At 44.3% G+C, this 19,794-nt stretch overlaps 1 protein-coding gene across 3 annotated transcripts in view; it reads left to right on the top strand.

The window, feature by feature from the left end:
* COLEC10 (collectin subfamily member 10) overlaps positions 1 to 19,794 on the top strand; it is a 150,003-nt gene that overhangs the window by 98,982 nt on the left and 31,227 nt on the right. For all 3 annotated transcript variants that reach the window (XM_073679827.1, XM_073679825.1, XM_073679826.1), the window contains one exon: positions 13,481 to 13,552. In XM_073679827.1, coding sequence (XP_073535928.1) covers positions 13,481 to 13,552 — 72 coding nt within the window. The remainder of the gene's footprint in view (positions 1 to 13,480; positions 13,553 to 19,794) is intronic.

Here is a 19,794-nt window from a genome sequence, read left to right as displayed (position 1 = left end):
ATTCTCATTTGCACAAGGAAAGACTAGAAGCAATGGGATGAAACTAAATGGGAGGAGACACAGATTAGATATTAGAAAAAACTTTTTGACAGTTAGGGTGATTAATGAGTGGAACAGGCTGCCACGAGAGGTGGCGAGTTCCCCTTCAATGGACGTCTTCAAACAGAGGCTGGACAGACATCTGTCTGAGATGATCTAGTGAATCCTGCTTTGAGCAGGGGGTTGGACCAGATGACCCAGGAGGTCCCTTCCAACTCTACCATTCTATGATTCTATGATTCTATGATTTCTTTATTGCTCATACTAGAATCGCTGAGGGAGGACCGCAAACCTACCGGCATATCTTCCAAATGCATAACTAAAAAATCCTGTCCTCCCCATATACCTGTGCATTATACTATATGGAGGACTACGGGCTGTGCATTATACTATATGGAGGACTACGGGCTGTGCATTATACTATATGGAGGACTACGGGCTGTGCATTATACTATATAGAGGACTACGGGCTGTGCATTATACTATATAGAGGACTATGGGCGGTGCATTATTCTATATAGAGGACTATGGGCTGTGCATTATACTATATGGAGGACTACGGGCTGTGCATTATACTATATGGAGGACTACGGGCTGTGCATTATACTATGTGGAGGACTATGGGCTGTGCATTATACTATATGGAGGACTACGGGCTGTGCATTATACTATGTGGAGGACTATGGGCGGTGCATTATACTAAATAGAGGACTACGGGCTGTGCATTATACTATATAGAGGACTACGGGCTGTGCATTATACTATGTGGAGGACTATGGGCTGTGCATTATACTATATGGAGGACTACGGGCTGTGCATTATACTATGTGGAGGACTATGGGCGGTGCATTATACTAAATAGAGGACTACGGGCTGTGCATTATACTATATAGAGGACTACGGGCTGTGCATTATACTATATAGAGGACTATGGGCGGTGCATTATACTATATGGAGGACTACGGGCTGTGCATTATACTATATAGAGGACTACGGGCTGTGCATTATACTATGTGGAGGACTATGGGCTGTGCATTATACTATATAGAGGACTATGGGCGGTGCATTATTCTATATAGAGGACTATGGGCTGTGCATTATACTATATGGAGGACTACGGGCTGTGCATTATACTATATGGAGGACTACGGGCTGTGCATTATACTATGTGGAGGACTATGGGCTGTGCATTATACTATATGGAGGACTACGGGCTGTGCATTATACTATGTGGAGGACTATGGGCGGTGCATTATACTAAATAGAGGACTACGGGCTGTGCATTATACTATATAGAGGACTACGGGCTGTGCATTATACTATATAGAGGACTATGGGCGGTGCATTATACTATATGGAGGACTACGGGCTGTGCATTATACTATATAGAGGACTACGGGCTGTGCATTATACTATGTGGAGGACTATGGGCTGTGCATTATACTATATAGAGGACTATGGGCTGTGCATTATACTATATAGAGGACTACAGGCTGTGCATTATACTATATAGAGGACTACGGGCTGTGCATTATACTATATAGAGGACTACGGGCTGTGCATTATACTATATGGAGGACTACGGGCTGTGCATTATACTATATAGAGGACTACGGGCTGTGCATTATACTATATGGAGGACTACGGGCTGTGCATTATACTATATAGAGGACTATGGGCTGTGCATTATACTATGTGGAGGACTATGGGCTGTGCATTATACTATATAGAGGACTATGGGCTGTGCATTATACTATATAGAGGACTATGGGCTGTGCATTATACTATATAGAGGACTACGGGCTGTGCATTATACTACATAGAGGACTATGGGCTGTGCATTATACTATATAGAGGACTATGGGCTGTGCATTATTCTATATAGAGGACTATGGGCTGTGCATTATACTATATAGAGGACTACAGGCTGTGCATTATACTATGTGGAGGACTATGGGCTGTGCATTATTCTATATAGAGGACTATGGGCTGTGCATTATACTATATAGAGGACTACGGGCTGTGCATTATACTATATAGAGGACTACGGGCTGTGCATTATACTATATAGAGGACTACGGGCTGTGCATTATACTATATAGAGGACTACGGGCTGTGCATTATACTATGTGGAGGACTATGGGCTGTGCATTATACTATATAGAGGACTACAGGCTGTGCATTATACTATATAGAGGACTACGGGCTGTGCATTATACTATATAGAGGACTACAGGCTGTGCATTATACTATGTGGAGGACTATGGGCTGTGCATTATACTATATAGAGGACTACAGGCTGTGCATTATACTATGTGGAGGACTATGGGCTGTGCATTATACTATATAGAGGACTATGGGCTGTGCATTATACTATATAGAGGACTATGGGGAGTGCATTATACTATATAGAGGACTACGGGGTGTGCATTATACTATATAGAGGACTACAGGCTGTGCATTATACTATATAGAGGACTACGGGCTGTGCATTATACTATATAGAGGACTATGGGGTGTGCATTATACTATATAGAGGACTACGGGCTGTGCATTATACTATATAGAGGACTACGGGCTGTGCATTATACTATATAGAGGACTACGGGCTGTGCAGTATACTATATAGAGGACTACGGGCTGTGCATTATACTATATGGAGGACTACGGGCTGTGCATTATACTATGTGGAGGACTACAGGCTGTGCATTATACTATATAGAGGACTATGGGCTGTGCATTATACTATATAGAGGACTACGGGCTGTGCATTATACTATATGGAGGACTATGGGCTGTGCATTATACTATATAGAGGACTACGGGCTGTGCATTATACTATATGGAGGACTACGGGCTGTGCATTATACTATATAGAGGACTATGGGCTGTGCATTATACTATATGGAGGACTATGGGCTGTGCATTATACTATATAGAGGACTATGGGCTGTGCATTATACTATATGGAGGACTATGGGCTGTGCATTATACTATATGGAGGACTATGGGCTCTGCATTATACTATATAGAGGACTATGGGGTGTGCATTATACTATATAGAGGACTATGGGCTGTGCATTATACTATATAGAGAACTATGGGGTGTGCATTATACTATATGGAGGACTACGGGCTGTGCATTATACTATATAGAGGACTACGGGCTGTGCATTATACTATATAGAGGACTATGGGGTGTGCATTATACTAAATAGAGGACTACGGGCTGTGCATTATACTATATGGAGGACTACGGGCTGTGCATTATACTATATGGAGGACTATGGGCTGTGCATTATACTATATAGAGAACTATGGGCTGTGCATTATACTATATAGAGGACTATGGTCTGTGCATTATACTATATAGAGGACTATGGGCTGTGCATTATACTATATGGAGGACTATGGGCTGTGCATTATACTATATGGAGGACTATGGGCTGTGCATTATACTATATAGAGGACTATGGGCTGTGCATTATACTATATGGAGGACTATGGGCTGTGCATTATACTATATAGAGGACTATGGGCTGTGCATTATACTATATAGAGGACTATGGGCTGTGCATTATACTATATGGAGGACTATGGGCTGTGCATTATACTATATAGAGGACTACGGGCTGTGCATTATGCTATATAGAGGACTACGGGCTGTGCATTATACTATATAGAGGACTATGGGCTGTGCATTATACTATATAGAGGACTATGGGCTGTGCATTATACTATATAGAGGACTATGGGCTGTGCATTATACTATATAGAGGACTACGGGCTGTGCATTATACTATATGGAAGACTATGGGCTGTGCATTATACTATATAGAGGACTATGGGCGGTGCATTATACTAAATAGAGGACTATGGGGTGTGCATTATACTATATAGAGGACTATGGGCTGTGCATTATACTATATAGAGGACTATGGGCGGTGCATTATACTAAATAGAGGACTATGGGGTGTGCATTATACTATATAGAGGACTATGGGCTGTGCATTATACTATATGGAAGACTATGGGCTGTGCATTATACTATATAGAGGACTATGGGCGGTGCATTATACTAAATAGAGGACTATGGGGTGTGCATTATACTATATAGAGGACTATGGGCTGTGCATTATACTATATAGAGGACTATGGGCGGTGCATTATACTAAATAGAGGACTATGGGGTGTGCATTATACTATATAGAGGACTATGGGCGGTGCATTATACTAAATAGAGGACTATGGGGTGTGCATTATACTATATAGAGGACTACGGGCTGTGCATTATACTATATAGAGGACTATGGGCTGTGCATTATACTAAATAGAGGACTATGGGCGGTGCATTATACTATATAGAGGACTATGGGCTGTGCATTATACTATATAGAGGACTATGGGCTGTGCATTATACTATATAGAGGACTATGGGGTGTGCATTATACTATATAGAGGACTATGGGCTGTGCATTATACTATATAGAGGACTATGGGCTGTGCATTATACTATATAGAGGACTACGGGCTGTGCATTATACTATATAGAGGACTACGGGCTGTGCATTATACTATATGGAGGACTATGGGGTGTGCATTATACTATATAGAGGACTACGGGCTGTGCATTATACTATATAGAGGACTATGGGGTGTGCATTATACTAAATAGAGGACTATGGGCGGTGCATTATACTATATAGAGGACTATGGGCTGTGCATTATACTATATAGAGGACTATGGGGTGTGCATTATACTAAATAGAGGACTATGGGCTGTGCATTATACTAAATAGAGGACTATGGGCTGTGCATTATACTATATAGAGGACTACGGGCTGTGCATTATACTATATAGAGGACTACGGGCTGTGCATTATACTATATAGAGGACTATGGGGTGTGCATTATACTATATAGAGGACTATGGGGTGTGCATTATACTATATAGAGGACTATGGGGTGTGTATTATACTAAATAGAGGACTATGGGCTGTGCATTATACTATATAGAGGACTATGGGCTGTGCATTATACTAAATAGAGGACTATGGGCTGTGCATTATACTATATAGAGGACTATGGGGTGTGCATTATACTATATAGAGGACTATGGGGTGTGTATTATACTAAATAGAGGACTATGGGCTGTGCATTATACTATATAGAGGACTATGGGCTGTGCATTATACTAAATAGAGGACTATGGGCTGTGCATTATACTATATAGAGGACTATGGGCTGTGCATTATACTATATAGAGGACTACGGGCTGTGCATTATACTATATGGAGGACTATGGGCTGTGCATTATACTATATAGAGGACTATGGGCTGTGCATTATACTATATAGAGGACTATGGGGAGTGCATTATACTATATAGAGAACTATGGGCTGTGCATTATACTATATAGAGGACTACGGGCTATGCATTATACTATATGGAGGACTATGGGCTGTGCATTATATTATATAGAGGACTATGGGCTGTGCATTATACTATATGGAGGACTACGGGCTGTGCATTATACTATATGGAGGACTACGAGCTGTGCATTATACTATATGGAGGACTACGGGCTGTGCATTATACTATGTGGAGGACTATGGGCTGTGCATTATACTATATAGAGGACTATGGGGTGTGCATTATACTATATAGAGGACTATGGGCTGTGCATTATACTATATAGAGGACTATGGGCTGTGCATTATACTATATAGAGGACTATGGACTGTGCATTATACTATATAGAGGACTACGGGCTGTGCATTATGCTATATAGAGGACTACGGGCTGTGCATTATACTATATAGAGGACTACGGGCTGTGCATTATACTATATAGAGGACTACGGGCTGTGCATTATACTATGTGGAGAACTATGGGGAGTGCATTATACTATATAGAGAACTATGGGCTGTGCATTATACTATATAGAGAACTATGGGCTGTGCATTATACTATATGGAGGACTATGGGGTGTGCATTATACTATATGGAGGACTATGGGGAGTGCATTATACTATATAGAGAACTATGGGGAGTGCATTATACTATATAGAGGACTATGGGGTGTGCATTATACTAAATAGAGGACTATGGGGTGTGCATTATACTAAATAGAGGACTATGGGCTGTGCATTATACTATATAGAGGACTATGGGGTGTGCATTATACTATATAGAGGACTATGGGGTGTGCATTATACTATATAGAGGACTATGGGGTGTGTATTATACTAAATAGAGGACTATGGGCTGTGCATTATACTATATAGAGGACTATGGGCTGTGCATTATACTATATAGAGGACTATGGGGTGTGCATTATAGTAAATAGAGGACTACGGGCTGTGCATTATACTATATAGAGGACTATGGGGTGTGCATTATACTAAATAGAGGACTATGGGCTGTGCATTATACTATATAGAGGACTATGGGCTGTGCATTATACTATATAGAGGACTACGGGCTGTGCATTATACTATATAGAGGACTACGGGCTGTGCATTATACTATATGGAGGACTATGGGCTGTGCATTATACTATATAGAGGACTATGGGCTGTGCATTATACTATATAGAGGACTATGGGGAGTGCATTATACTATATAGAGGACTATGGGCTGTGCATTATACTATATAGAGGACTACGGGCTGTGCATTATACTATATAGAGGACTACGGGCTGTGCATTATACTATATAGAGGACTATGGGCTGTGCATTATACTATATAGAGGACTATGGGGAGTGCATTATACTATATAGAGGACTATGGGCTGTGCATTATACTATATAGAGGACTATGGGCTGTGCATTATATTATATAGAGGACTATGGGCTGTGCATTATACTATATGGAGGACTACGGGCTGTGCATTATACTATATGGAGGACTACGGGCTGTGCATTATACTATATGGAGGACTACGGGCTGTGCATTATACTATGTGGAGGACTATGGGCTGTGCATTATACTATATAGAGGACTATGGGGTGTGCATTATACTATATAGAGGACTATGGGCTGTGCATTATACTATATAGAGGACTATGGGCTGTGCATTATACTATATAGAGGACTATGGACTGTGCATTATACTATATAGAGGACTACGGGCTGTGCATTATGCTATATAGAGGACTACGGGCTGTGCATTATACTATATAGAGGACTACGGGCTGTGCATTATACTATATAGAGGACTACGGGCTGTGCATTATACTCTATAGAGAACTATGGGGAGTGCATTATACTATATAGAGAACTATGGGCTGTGCATTATACTATATAGAGAACTATGGGCTGTGCATTATACTATATGGAGGACTATGGGGTGTGCATTATACTATATGGAGGACTATGGGGAGTGCATTATACTATATAGAGAACTATGGGGAGTGCATTATACTATATAGAGGACTATGGGGTGTGCATTATACTAAATAGAGGACTATGGGGTGTGCATTATACTAAAAAGAGGACTATGGGCTGTGCATTATACTATATAGAGGACTATGGGGTGTGCATTATACTATATAGAGGACTATGGGGTGTGCATTATACTATATAGAGGACTATGGGGTGTGTATTATACTAAATAGAGGACTATGGGCTGTGCATTATACTATATAGAGGACTATGGGCTGTGCATTATACTATATAGAGGACTATGGGGTGTGCATTATAGTAAATAGAGGACTACGGGCTGTGCATTATACTATATAGAGGACTATGGGGTGTGCATTATACTAAATAGAGGACTATGGGCTGTGCATTATACTATATAGAGGACTATGGGCTGTGCATTATACTATATAGAGGACTACGGGCTGTGCATTATACTATATAGAGGACTACGGGCTGTGCATTATACTATATGGAGGACTATGGGCTGTGCATTATACTATATAGAGGACTATGGGCTGTGCATTATACTATATAGAGGACTATGGGGAGTGCATTATACTATATAGAGGACTATGGGCTGTGCATTATACTATATAGAGGACTACGGGCTGTGCATTATACTATATAGAGGACTACGGGCTGTGCATTATACTATATAGAGGACTATGGGCTGTGCATTATACTATATAGAGGACTATGGGGAGTGCATTATACTATATAGAGGACTATGGGCTGTGCATTATACTATATAGAGGACTATGGGGTGTGCATTATACTATATAGAGGACTATGGGCTGTGCATTATACTATATAGAGGACTATGGGCTGTGCATTATACTATATAGAGGACTACGGGCTGTGCATTATACTATATAGAGGACTACGGGCTGTGCATTATACTATATGGAGGACTATGGGCTGTGCATTATACTATATAGAGGACTACGGGCTGTGCATTATACTATATAGAGGACTATGGGGAGTGCATTATACTATATAGAGAACTATGGGCTGTGCATTATACTATATAGAGGACTACGGGCTGTGCATTATACTATATAGAGGACTACGGGCTGTGCATTATACTATATGGAGGACTATGGGCTGTGCATTATACTATATAGAGGACTACGGGCTGTGCATTATACTATATAGAGGACTATGGGGAGTGCATTATACTATATAGAGAACTATGGGCTGTGCATTATACTATATAGAGGACTACGGGCTGTGCATTATACTATATAGAGGACTACGGGCTGTGCATTATACTATATGGAGGACTATGGGCTGTGCATTATACTATATAGAGGACTACGGGCTATGCATTATACTATATAGAGGACTATGGGCTGTGCATTATACTATATGGAGGACTACGGGCTGTGCATTATACTATATGGAGGACTACGGGCTGTGCATTATACTATATGGAGGACTACGGGCTGTGCATTATACTATGTGGAGGACTATGGGCTGTGCATCATACTATATAGAGGACTATGGGCTGTGCATTATACTATATAGAGGACTATGGGCTGTGCATTATACTATATAGAGGACTACGGGCTGTGCATTATACTATATGGAGGACTACGGGCTGTGCATTATACTATATAGAGGACTATGGGCTGTGCATTATACTATATGGAGGACTACGGGCTGTGCATTATACTATATGGAGGACTATGGGCTGTGCATTATACTATATAGAGGACTGCGGGCTGTGCATTATACTATATAGAGGACTGCGGGCTGTGCATTATACTATATGGAGGACTATGGGCTGTGCATTATACTATATGGAGGACTATGGGCTGTGCATTATACTATATAGAGGACTATGGGCTGTGCATTATACTATATGGAGGACTACGGGCTGTGCATTATACTATATGGAGGACTACGGGCTGTGCATTATACTATATGGAGGACTACGGGCTGTGCATTATACTATGTGGAGGACTATGGGCTGTGCATTATACTATATAGAGGACTATGGGCTGTGCATTATACTATATAGAGGACTACGGGCTGTGCATTATACTATATAGAGGACTACGGGCTGTGCATTATACTAAATAGAGGACTACGGGCTGTGCATTATACTATATGGAGGACTACGGGCTGTGCATTATACTATATGGAGGACTATGGGCTGTGCATTATACTATATAGAGGACTGCGGGCTGTGCATTATACTATATAGAGGACTATGGGCTGTGCATTATACTATATAGAGGACTATGGGCTGTGCATTATACTATATAGAGGACTGCGGGCTGTGCATTATACTATATGGAGGACTGCGGGCTGTGCATTATACTATATGGAGGACTATGGGCTGTGCATTATACTATATAGAGGACTGCGGGCTGTGCATTATACTATATAGAGGACTGCGGGCTGTGCATTATACTATATAGAGGACTATGGGCTGTGCATTATACTATATGGAGGACTATGGGCTGTGCATTATACTATATGGAGGACTATGGGCTGTGCATTATACTATATAGAGGACTGCGGGCTGTGCATTATACTATATAGAGGACTGCGGGCTGTGCATTATACTATATAGAGGACTATGGGCTGTGCATTATACTATATAGAGGACTATGGGCTGTGCATTATACTATATGGAGGACTACGGGCTGTGCATTATACTATATGGAGGACTACGGGCTGTGCATTATACTATATGGAGGACTACGGGCTGTGCATTATACTATATGGAGGACTACGGGCTGTGCATTATACTATATAGAGGACTATGGGCTGTGCATTATACTATATAGAGGACTATGGGCTGTGCATTATACTATATAGAGGACTACGGGCTGTGCATTATACTATATAGAGGACTATGGGCTGTGCATTATACTATATAGAGGACTACGGGCTGTGCATTATACTATATAGAGTACTATGGGCGGTGCATTATACTAAATAGAGGACTATGGGCTGTGCATTATACTATATAGAGGACTATGGGCTGTGCATTATACTATATAGAGGACTATGGGCTGTGCATTATACTATATAGAGGACTATGGGCTGTGCATTATACTATATAGAGGACTATGGGCTGTGCATTATACTATATAGAGGACTATGGGCTGTGCATTATACTATATGGAGGACTACGGGCTGTGCATTATACTATATGGAGGACTACGGGCTGTGCATTATACTATATGGAGGACTACGGGCTGTGCATTATACTATGTGGAGGACTATGGGCTGTGCATTATACTATATAGAGGACTATGGGCTGTGCATTATACTATATAGAGGACTACGGGCTGTGCATTATACTATATAGAGGACTATGGGCTGTGCATTATACTATATAGAGGACTATGGGCTGTGCATTATACTATATAGAGGACTATGGGCTGTGCATTATACTATATAGAGGACTATGGGCTGTGCATTATACTATATAGAGGACTATGGGCTGTGCATTATACTATATAGAGGACTATGGGCTGTGCATTATACTATATGGAGGACTACGGGCTGTGCATTATACTATATGGAGGACTACGGGCTGTGCATTATACTATATGGAGGACTACGGGCTGTGCATTATACTATGTGGAGGACTATGGGCTGTGCATTATACTATATAGAGGACTATGGGCTGTGCATTATACTATATAGAGGACTACGGGCTGTGCATTATACTATATAGAGGACTACGGGCTGTGCATTATACTATATAGAGGACTACGGGCTGTGCATTATACTATATAGAGGACTACGGGCTGTGCATTATACTAAATAGAGGACTATATACAGGTCATGTTTTCAGGATCTCCTTAGTATTGCACAGGTGATTGAAGTATCATCAAGGCATCAGGAATTCTCTCACCTGTGAAATACTAAGGAGATCCTGAAAACATGACCTGTGGGGGGCAGTGAGGATGGGGTTTGGGAAACACTGATATAGACTAAGGGTTAGGTATAATTATGTTAGCAGCAGGGGAGGAGTGTGCTGGTCTTGAGGGAGGCAGTGACATGTCTACTCCCCTATAATGTTGTAGACTTTAAATACCATATATGACTGACAGTTACTGGGGAAGGGGCTAACGTCATGATGTAAGAGGGACAGAATACCCAGTAGCTTCCTCAGATAATGGAAATAATGGCAGCAGCATAGGAGGAGTGTACTGATCTTGGGGGAGGCAGATACCTGTCTTTTCTTGTTCATTTTTAATGTAGACACTTGTTACATGTCACAGGGACATTGTCACAGGAGATATTGGGAGAGACCACCCCACAGCCTGGAAGAGAAGTTCAATTATGTCAGCAGCAGGGGAGGATTGTGCTGATTTTCTTAGGAGTCAGTGACCGAAATTCATGTTAATATGGTCAGGAATTTATGTGACAAGCACATAGTCAGAGGGTGAAAAGAGGCAGGTACTCACCATCGTAATGCAGACAAAAACATTTCCTCTCTGGAAAATCATTTTAGGATGCTGCTGGACTGAATCCGGTGTTTAATCCCTACTTTATGAATGAAGCAATTCATTCATCCTCCGGACTTATGTGAATGGTTGGAAAGAGTCCACAGCTTTGAACCAGCCCACATCATTAAACACTGAAGCTATTTAATTCACATTACAGATTTTATTCCAACTTTAATGAGATTTATGTTGCTGCAGCTTGGAACAGAGATCAGCGTTTCCGCTTCAGCCTCTCAGTGTGTAAAATATGTAGCAGCAAAGGTCAAGTGGGAAAATTCTTCCTGACCACCAGCAAGCAAAATGCTTCTGAGCCTGCATCACCACCCAACCACCACTAGGGGGAGCTTTTATTCAGATTCAGACAACTGCAAGTTCCATATGTAAGGAGCTCCCTCTAGTGGTGGCTGCAGGAGAAATCAATTTCTTCATTTATTTAAAGGTAGTTTGTCAGTGCATAATCAGTGGTCAAACTACAAGTAAGGACAATACATTGTGGGGGCTTGTGCACTAAGAATAATCCTACCTTTACTGTTACAATCCGTTGGTTCAGTTTCAAGAAATCTATATATATACAAATATTCTTATAATATGCTCAGTGCACCCTGGGTGTGGCAAAGCAGTTGGGTGCACCTTGCTAACAAACCTGTTTTCAAGCTATCTCCATACCTCCTCTTTATTGATTGACAGCAGTGGCTTCATAGGAGCCAGCAATGCTTGTACTGAAATGTTTCACATGTGCTGATCAGCAGAGTTCTAGCGCTATGCACAAAGCAGGAAATAAAGAAACACCAGGAGAAAGGCTGATCTGCGCATTAGCCAATACAGTGACGATTGGTGCATGCATGAGATTTGGCACTGCCTCCTCCTGTCAATCAATTAAAAGGGGTCAGAACTAACTGGAAAATATGTAGAGCACAAGGTGCACCAAACCACTCAGGCCATGCCCAGGGTGCACCGAGCACCTCATTAGAATTTTCAGAAAAATAATAATTTTTTTAAATGAACAAATAGATTTTAACAGAATCCCTTTAAAATTGCCTGGAAGAGGGTAGCACAGCGCAACAATATCGCACAGCGTGGCGATATAGCACAGCATGGAGATATTTGTCTGAGCTGGTAAGGTCAGTTCCTCCTGAAAAGTCCTTTCCTGTTCGAGCCTTATGCAACTCCATCCCAAAAAATTGTTTTTGCAGTGTTCTGGGCAAAATAAGTCCCATCCATAGAGGCCGTACCTATCAATTTCCAGGATTTAAAGATCTGCTGATAATCCCTGGTACCAGATACGACAGGACGCCTTTAGCATTGATGCAGAGACATTACTCAATTTACCTACGTAGACTCAGAGGGTCGGATAAACGATTGTGACGCACCAAACGTTTGTTCGAGTTTTGCTACATTTCATAGTTACAAAACTGAACAGTAAAGAATCCTTTCCTGATTAGGATATTACTGTCATTCATAGTGCTACTGCAGCATCAATTATCCTCGGCTGTGAGACTGTGCATATATTCGTATGGACTCATCTTGTTTGCTTTACTTTCAGGTGATAATGGAATAATTGGTAATGAGGGTGATCACGGCTTTATCGGCAAAATTGGTCCGATTGGAAGCAAAGGTACGGTATGCCGGTGACTGTTTTATCTAAAATTAATTTCAAACCAGACAACAGAAAGTTATTAAAATGTGAATAAATGAATCGTCCAGTCCTAGTGACTGTGCTTATAATTATCATCTGATAGTGACTGCAGTCCTAGGTCCGCTCACGTTAGGCTGAGCACTGACATTAGAGCCAGCAATGCAAGTGTCATCATATTTCCCAGGAGAAAAAAATGGCAGAATGTGAAAGGACTGTCATGCAAATGAACCCCATTATAGTCAATGGTATCCGTCTGGCACCAGGGGGATGGATCTGATTCTTGCAGGAGCTCCTCTTGGGCATTCTTTTAACAGAGCTCCAAATTGCAAGTGTGAACCGAACCTTATTCTGCTCTGTTGTTCACTTTCACATCGTTGTACGAAACCTCAACACACCTGCCGAGATGAGCGCAGGACTCCTGCTGATCGCTGCACAGGTCATACGTAACGTCATCTGGCGCCTCTCATTCCGATGCAGAAGTGAGCGGCGCTAGATGACCTCCGCGTTTTCCATAAATTCTCCAAAAATATAAAGACCGAGAAGAACAGATTGTAATGAACTTGTAATCCTAATATTGGTTAACTTGCTCCATCTAGTGACTATTCATGGTAATTTCTCATGTCTTTAGGAATATCTATCTATCTTATATCTATCTATTATCTATATCTATCCATCATCCATTTTTCTACATACAAAAAATGAAGATAAGGGGGGATTGTTCCTCTGTGAAGCAGAGAAACAAAAAGATGGCCACACAAGTTCAAAATTGTAAAGAAGTAAGAAAATTCCTTTATTAACACATGTAGTAAACACAAATTACAAAGATAAATGCGGACGACAGAGTAGACACAGAGTGCTGGATCCACATGAATAAAACAATGTTAAAAACTGTGACAGCGCCCGAAAGGTCAGCCTATATAGCAAGTGGAAATATAAGGGGGGGGACAGCGACAGGGTCACATGTATTAATAAATATATACCACCCATCATGAATACCTTTTACAAATAGTACCCCCAAAGCAATAATATCCCATCACAATCAAAATACCCAGAAACAAAAGGGTTAAAACCCTTATACAGATGGAAGTAATGCAACCAATTGGTCTTAAATTGGTCTTAAACGCACGTTTCGGTAGGAAAACCTTTTTCACCCCTTGAAAAAGGTTTTCCTACCGAAACGTGCGTCGGGGTGACGGTAGCAGAGCCTGTCTGGTGGCCTTACCCAGGTACATAGCTATTTTAGCTTATTTAAGACCAATTGGTTGCATTACTTCCATCTGTATAAGGGTTTTAACCCTTTTGTTTCTGGGTATTTTGATTGTGATGGGATATTATTGCTTTGGGGGTACTATTTGTAAAAGGTATTCATGATGGGTGGTATATATTTATTAATACATGTGACCCTGTCGCTGTCCCCCCCCTTATATTTCCACTTGCTATATAGGCTGACCTTTCGGGCGCTGTCACAGTTTTTAACATTGTTTTATTCATGTGGATCCAGCACTCTGTGTCTACTCTGTCGTCCGCATTTATCTTTGTAATTTGTGTTTACTACATGTGTTAATAAAGGAATTTTCTTACTTCTTTACAATTTTGAACTTGTGTGGCCATCTTTTTGTTTCTCTGCTTCACAGAGGAACAATCCCCCCTTATCTTTATTGTTACAAGATGATGGCCCGTTCTCTTTATTAGTCCTATATGCAATAACATGGGTCCATTGGGATTAGATTTATCTTTACTGTGTTGTTTGCATCTGAGTTTCTGTCTCTCACTATACAAAAAATGAAGGCAGCACTTCCACTGTGCCATGAACCGGAGAGTGCCTGGAGGGGCGTAACTAAGTATCTACCCGATCCGACCAAGGTCGCACGACGGCTAACGACGCCGTGCACCAGGGAGGAACCGAGCAGAGGGACCAGGGTCTACTGCAGGCCAGACCCCGGACACGGCTGTTGACCCACACTGGGGAATACAGGAACAGGCAGGTTAGGCTGGCACACAGACAGGTGGGTATTGGCAAGCATGGCTGGCATGCAGACAGGTGGGCACTGGCAGGCACGGCTGGAGTGCAGACAGGAGGATACTGGCAGGCACGGCTGGTATGCAGACAGGAGGGTACTGACAAGTACGGCTGGCGTGCAGACGGGGAGGTACTAGCAGGTCGGAGCCCAGGCTGGATAGGGTCCAGTACAGACTGGGATTCAGGAACAGAACCGCAGATGCGGTAGACAAGCAGAGCAGAGAGGAACCACTGGAGCGGTGGGCAAAGCGGAGCAGAGAGGTACCGCCGGAGCGGTGAGCAAAGCAGAGGAGGGAGAAACCGCTGGAGCAGTGAGCAAGGCAGAGCAGGCAGGAACCGCCAGAGCGGTGAGCAAGGCAGAGCAGGAAGGAACCGCCGGAGCGGTGAGCAAGGCAGAGCGGGCAGGAACCGCCAGAGCGGGCAGGAACCGCCAGAGCGGCGAGCAAGGCAGAGCAGGCAGGAACCGCCGGAGCGGTGAGCAAGGCAGAGCAGGCAGGAACCGCCGGAGCGGTGAGCAAGGCAGAGAGGACAGGGCTCTGTTCACACTGAACAGACTGGAAGGGAAAAGCAGAACCAGATACACTCAAGGTACTTGCAATGAAGTAGCGAGTGGACTCTAAACTCACAAACGGAAGTACAGCGACAACGAGTAGGAGTTAGGTGCAGGTTCAGACTCTGCAGAAAAAGGGAAGGTACGGACATAGAGAAAAACAGGTAACAGGCTAGGAGAGTGTTCAGACAGGAACTGAGTGTTCAGACAGGAACTGACACTGCAGCGAGATACAGGAGCGAGTCTGGGTATGCGGCCCCCAGAATGGCGGACAAACAGGCTAGAAGACACAGATAACAGGTCTGGGTATGCGGCCCCCAGAAGGCGGGACGAACAGGCTAGGAGCGTGTTCAGACAGGCCTGGGAATACAGCCTCCAGGAAGGCGGACAGGCAGGAAAAACAGAACTGGACCTGGCACATCAGAGGCAAGAAGCCCTCTGAGGATAAGAGTTGCTCAGGCACCAGCTTCAAGGTGGAACTGGTTTAAATATCCATTGACCGACAGCAATAGGCTGAGGACGCATTAGGGGTGTGCCCACAGCAGCTACAAAAAACAGGAAGTAACCGGGCCACCGCCCTAAGCAGTCAGAACAGAGACAAACAGACAGCATGAATAGAAGCCAGGCTAGCAGACTGGACTGAAGATCAAGTTTGCGATCTTGCATAGTGAGAGATGGTGCACCATGCAAGCCCGCCACCAGGTATGTTACAGTACCCCCCCCTTACGCCCCCTCTTCTTCAAGCCTGCAAGAGTGTTCCGCAGAGAATTGGGAGGCCAATCCTTCTCTTCAAGAGGATTACCTCTTCTGTCCACTAGAGGAAACGAAACTGGTCCCATCATCTTGGTAACTAGGATGCTTCATCCCATCAAGCCATCCTCAGCAACGGATGAAGTGGGTGAAGTACCAGGTACAGGGTGTAAGAAAGTCTCTGTCCATTTGTTATCAGGTAGCACCCAGGAGGGTTCAGGAGACAACTGGAGGTCCTCCGCCTGGTTGGAGGGGTGCAAAGACTCGGGGGTAACCACTGCTTTTGGGTCCACTTGGTCAAGCTCACTGGATGAAGCGGGCGAGGTATCAGGTACAGGGTGTAGGAAAGTCTCTCTCCATTTGTTATCAGGTAGCACCCCGGAGGATTCAGGAGGCAACTGGAGGTCCTCCACCTGGTTGGTGGGGTGCAGAGACTTGGGGGTATCCACCGTCTCGATGGACGCAAGGCCAGATTTATTAAAGATGGAGGGTCCAAGCTTTGGGACCATCCTCAAACTGGTTTCAGAGATGACATGTCTGTGAGGCGGGACGGTACCTGAAGCCAGATCATTGGTACAATCGTCGAGACTGTGTGGGGACATTGCCTCCGCTTCTCTTCCTTCGGAGACTTCAGCGCACAGCGAGTCAGCGACTAGCAGATCTGGTGAAGAAAAAGAAGACATTGCTGACTGTCCTGAAGATATGGGGACTGGACACCCCTTGTACCTTAACAGTCCCCCAAGATACACCATGCAAAGTTTCCAGACCTGAGCGGGCACTAGATCTCTCGGCTCTGGACGACTTGTGGGTAAACCAGTCAGCACCTGAAAGGAAAACTTCTTCAAGTGTAATGCTCCAATCTGGAGCTTAATTTGTACAGACATCTTTTGACTGTTTCTGAGTAGGGCTCGTCCTTCTGCAGACAATGCCCAAACCGGCTTCTGGAGTTTTCGGACGGGAATCAGACACTGACTCTTCAAGGCTTTAAGCCCGAAACTTCCGATTAATCCGAGGCTTTTACTTGCCACGGAGACAGTCATGGTCATCTGTGGAGAGGAAACACTAACGCCCAGGGCAGCCTCTCCTACAGGCCTAATGTCTTGGGATTCTCCAACCTTCACTGGACAAAGACTGTCAGGGGGTCCCAAACAACCGCAGCGGGACTGCAATCCGATTTCGTGACTGAGTTCCGGCCTCTGCCATGCCTGCCGAACATGGTCAACCTTCATGGATTCCGTGCGGGTAGCTGCTTCTACAGGCTGGGGAACAGGAGGTCTTTGGGAGGACAGAACCTGGTGTGATGGCTTGCCTCTATGCCTAGCACGTCTGGACTGCCTCTTGTGGTTGGGAAGAGAAGTATTCTGTGGAGCGTAGTCATCCTGTGAGGATTCTGGGTGGGCAGCAGTCTCTTCAGGCTGGAGAACTGGTGACTTACCCACACACATTACCCATCAGGGCTGCTCCGGGATATTGGGAAGGGAAGCTTTAGCAGAGGCTTCAGGATTGGGGTCATCGAAGACCATTAGAAAGGCCACCAGGAAGGCCTGCAGGTCAAGGATGATAGGATCCCATGCTTCCCATAGGGGGGTGATCCATTTCAAGGCATCACCCGCTAGGTAGGATATCATAAATGCCACTTTAGCCCAATCGGTAGGAAAATTGAGAGGGTAGAACTTGAAATGCAGCATGCATTGCTCCACAAATGTACGGCTTTGTTTAGGATCCCCATAGTACCGTGGCGGATCCGCAGGAACAAGTGCTGATAGATCTATTTGGGCTGGTGCATAAATCACCTGGGCCATAGCTAGAGAAAAAAAAAATATATATTTTTTTATTTTTATTTTTAATGCACGTATTCGCTGGACACGGATTTAAAATGTCTCTGAGAGCGAAGGGCCGTGGGGCTCAACGGGAACCATGGCCTGAGCAAACTGTTATGCACACGCCTGGGCTGACTGGCGTGTGCGAGATTTAGTGATTTCACTGTGCCATGAACCGGAGAGTGCCTGGCGGGGCGTAACTAAGTATCTACCCGATCCGACCAAGGTCGCACGATGGCTAACGACGCCGTGCACCAGGGAGGAACCGAGCAGAGGGACCAGGTGCTACTCCAGGTCAGACCCCGGACACGGCTGTTGACCCACACCGGGGAATACAGCAACAGGCAGGTTAGGCTGGCACACAGACAGGTGGGTATAGGCAGGCACGGCTGGCATGCAGACAGGTGGGCAATGGCAGGCAGGGCTAGAGTGCAGACAGGAGGATACTGGCAGGCACGGCTGGCATGCAGACAGGGGGATACTGACAAGTACGGCTGGCGTGCAGACGGGGAGGTACTAGCAGGTCGGAGCACAGGCTGGATAGGGTTCAGTACAGACTGGGATTCAGGAACAGAACCGCAGATGCGGTAGACAAGCAGAGCAGAGAGGAACCGCTGGAGCGGTGAGCAAGGCAGAGCAAGCATGAACCGCCGGAGCGGTGAGCAAGGCAGAGCAGGCAGGAACCGCCGGAGCGGTGAGCAAGGCAGAGCAGGCAGGAACCGCCGGAGCGGTGAGCAAGGCAGAGCAGGCAGGAACCGCCGGAGCGGTGAGCAAGGCAGAGCAGGCAGGAACCGCCAGAGCGGTGAGCAAGGCAGAGCAGGAAGGAACCGCCAGAGCGGTGAGCAAGGCAGAGCAGGAAGGAACCGCCGGAGCGGCGAGCAAGGCAGAGCAGGCAGGAACCGCCGGAGCGGTGAGCAAGACAGAGCAGGCAGGAACCGCCGGAGCGGTGAGCAAGGCAGAGAGGACAGGGCTCTGTTCACACTGAACAGACTTGAAGGGAAAAGCAGAACCAGATACACTTAAGGTACTTGCAATGAAGTAGCGAGTGGACTCTAAACTCACAAACGGAAGTACAGCGACA

This window comes from Phyllobates terribilis, unplaced genomic scaffold (assembly GCF_046119375.1).
Source record: "Phyllobates terribilis strain yellow unplaced genomic scaffold, ASM4611937v1 Scaffold_4__5_contigs__length_816908805, whole genome shotgun sequence".
In the NCBI taxonomy this organism is placed as follows: Eukaryota; Metazoa; Chordata; class Amphibia; order Anura; family Dendrobatidae; genus Phyllobates; species Phyllobates terribilis.
This window is presented reverse-complemented; position numbering and strand designations above follow the sequence as displayed.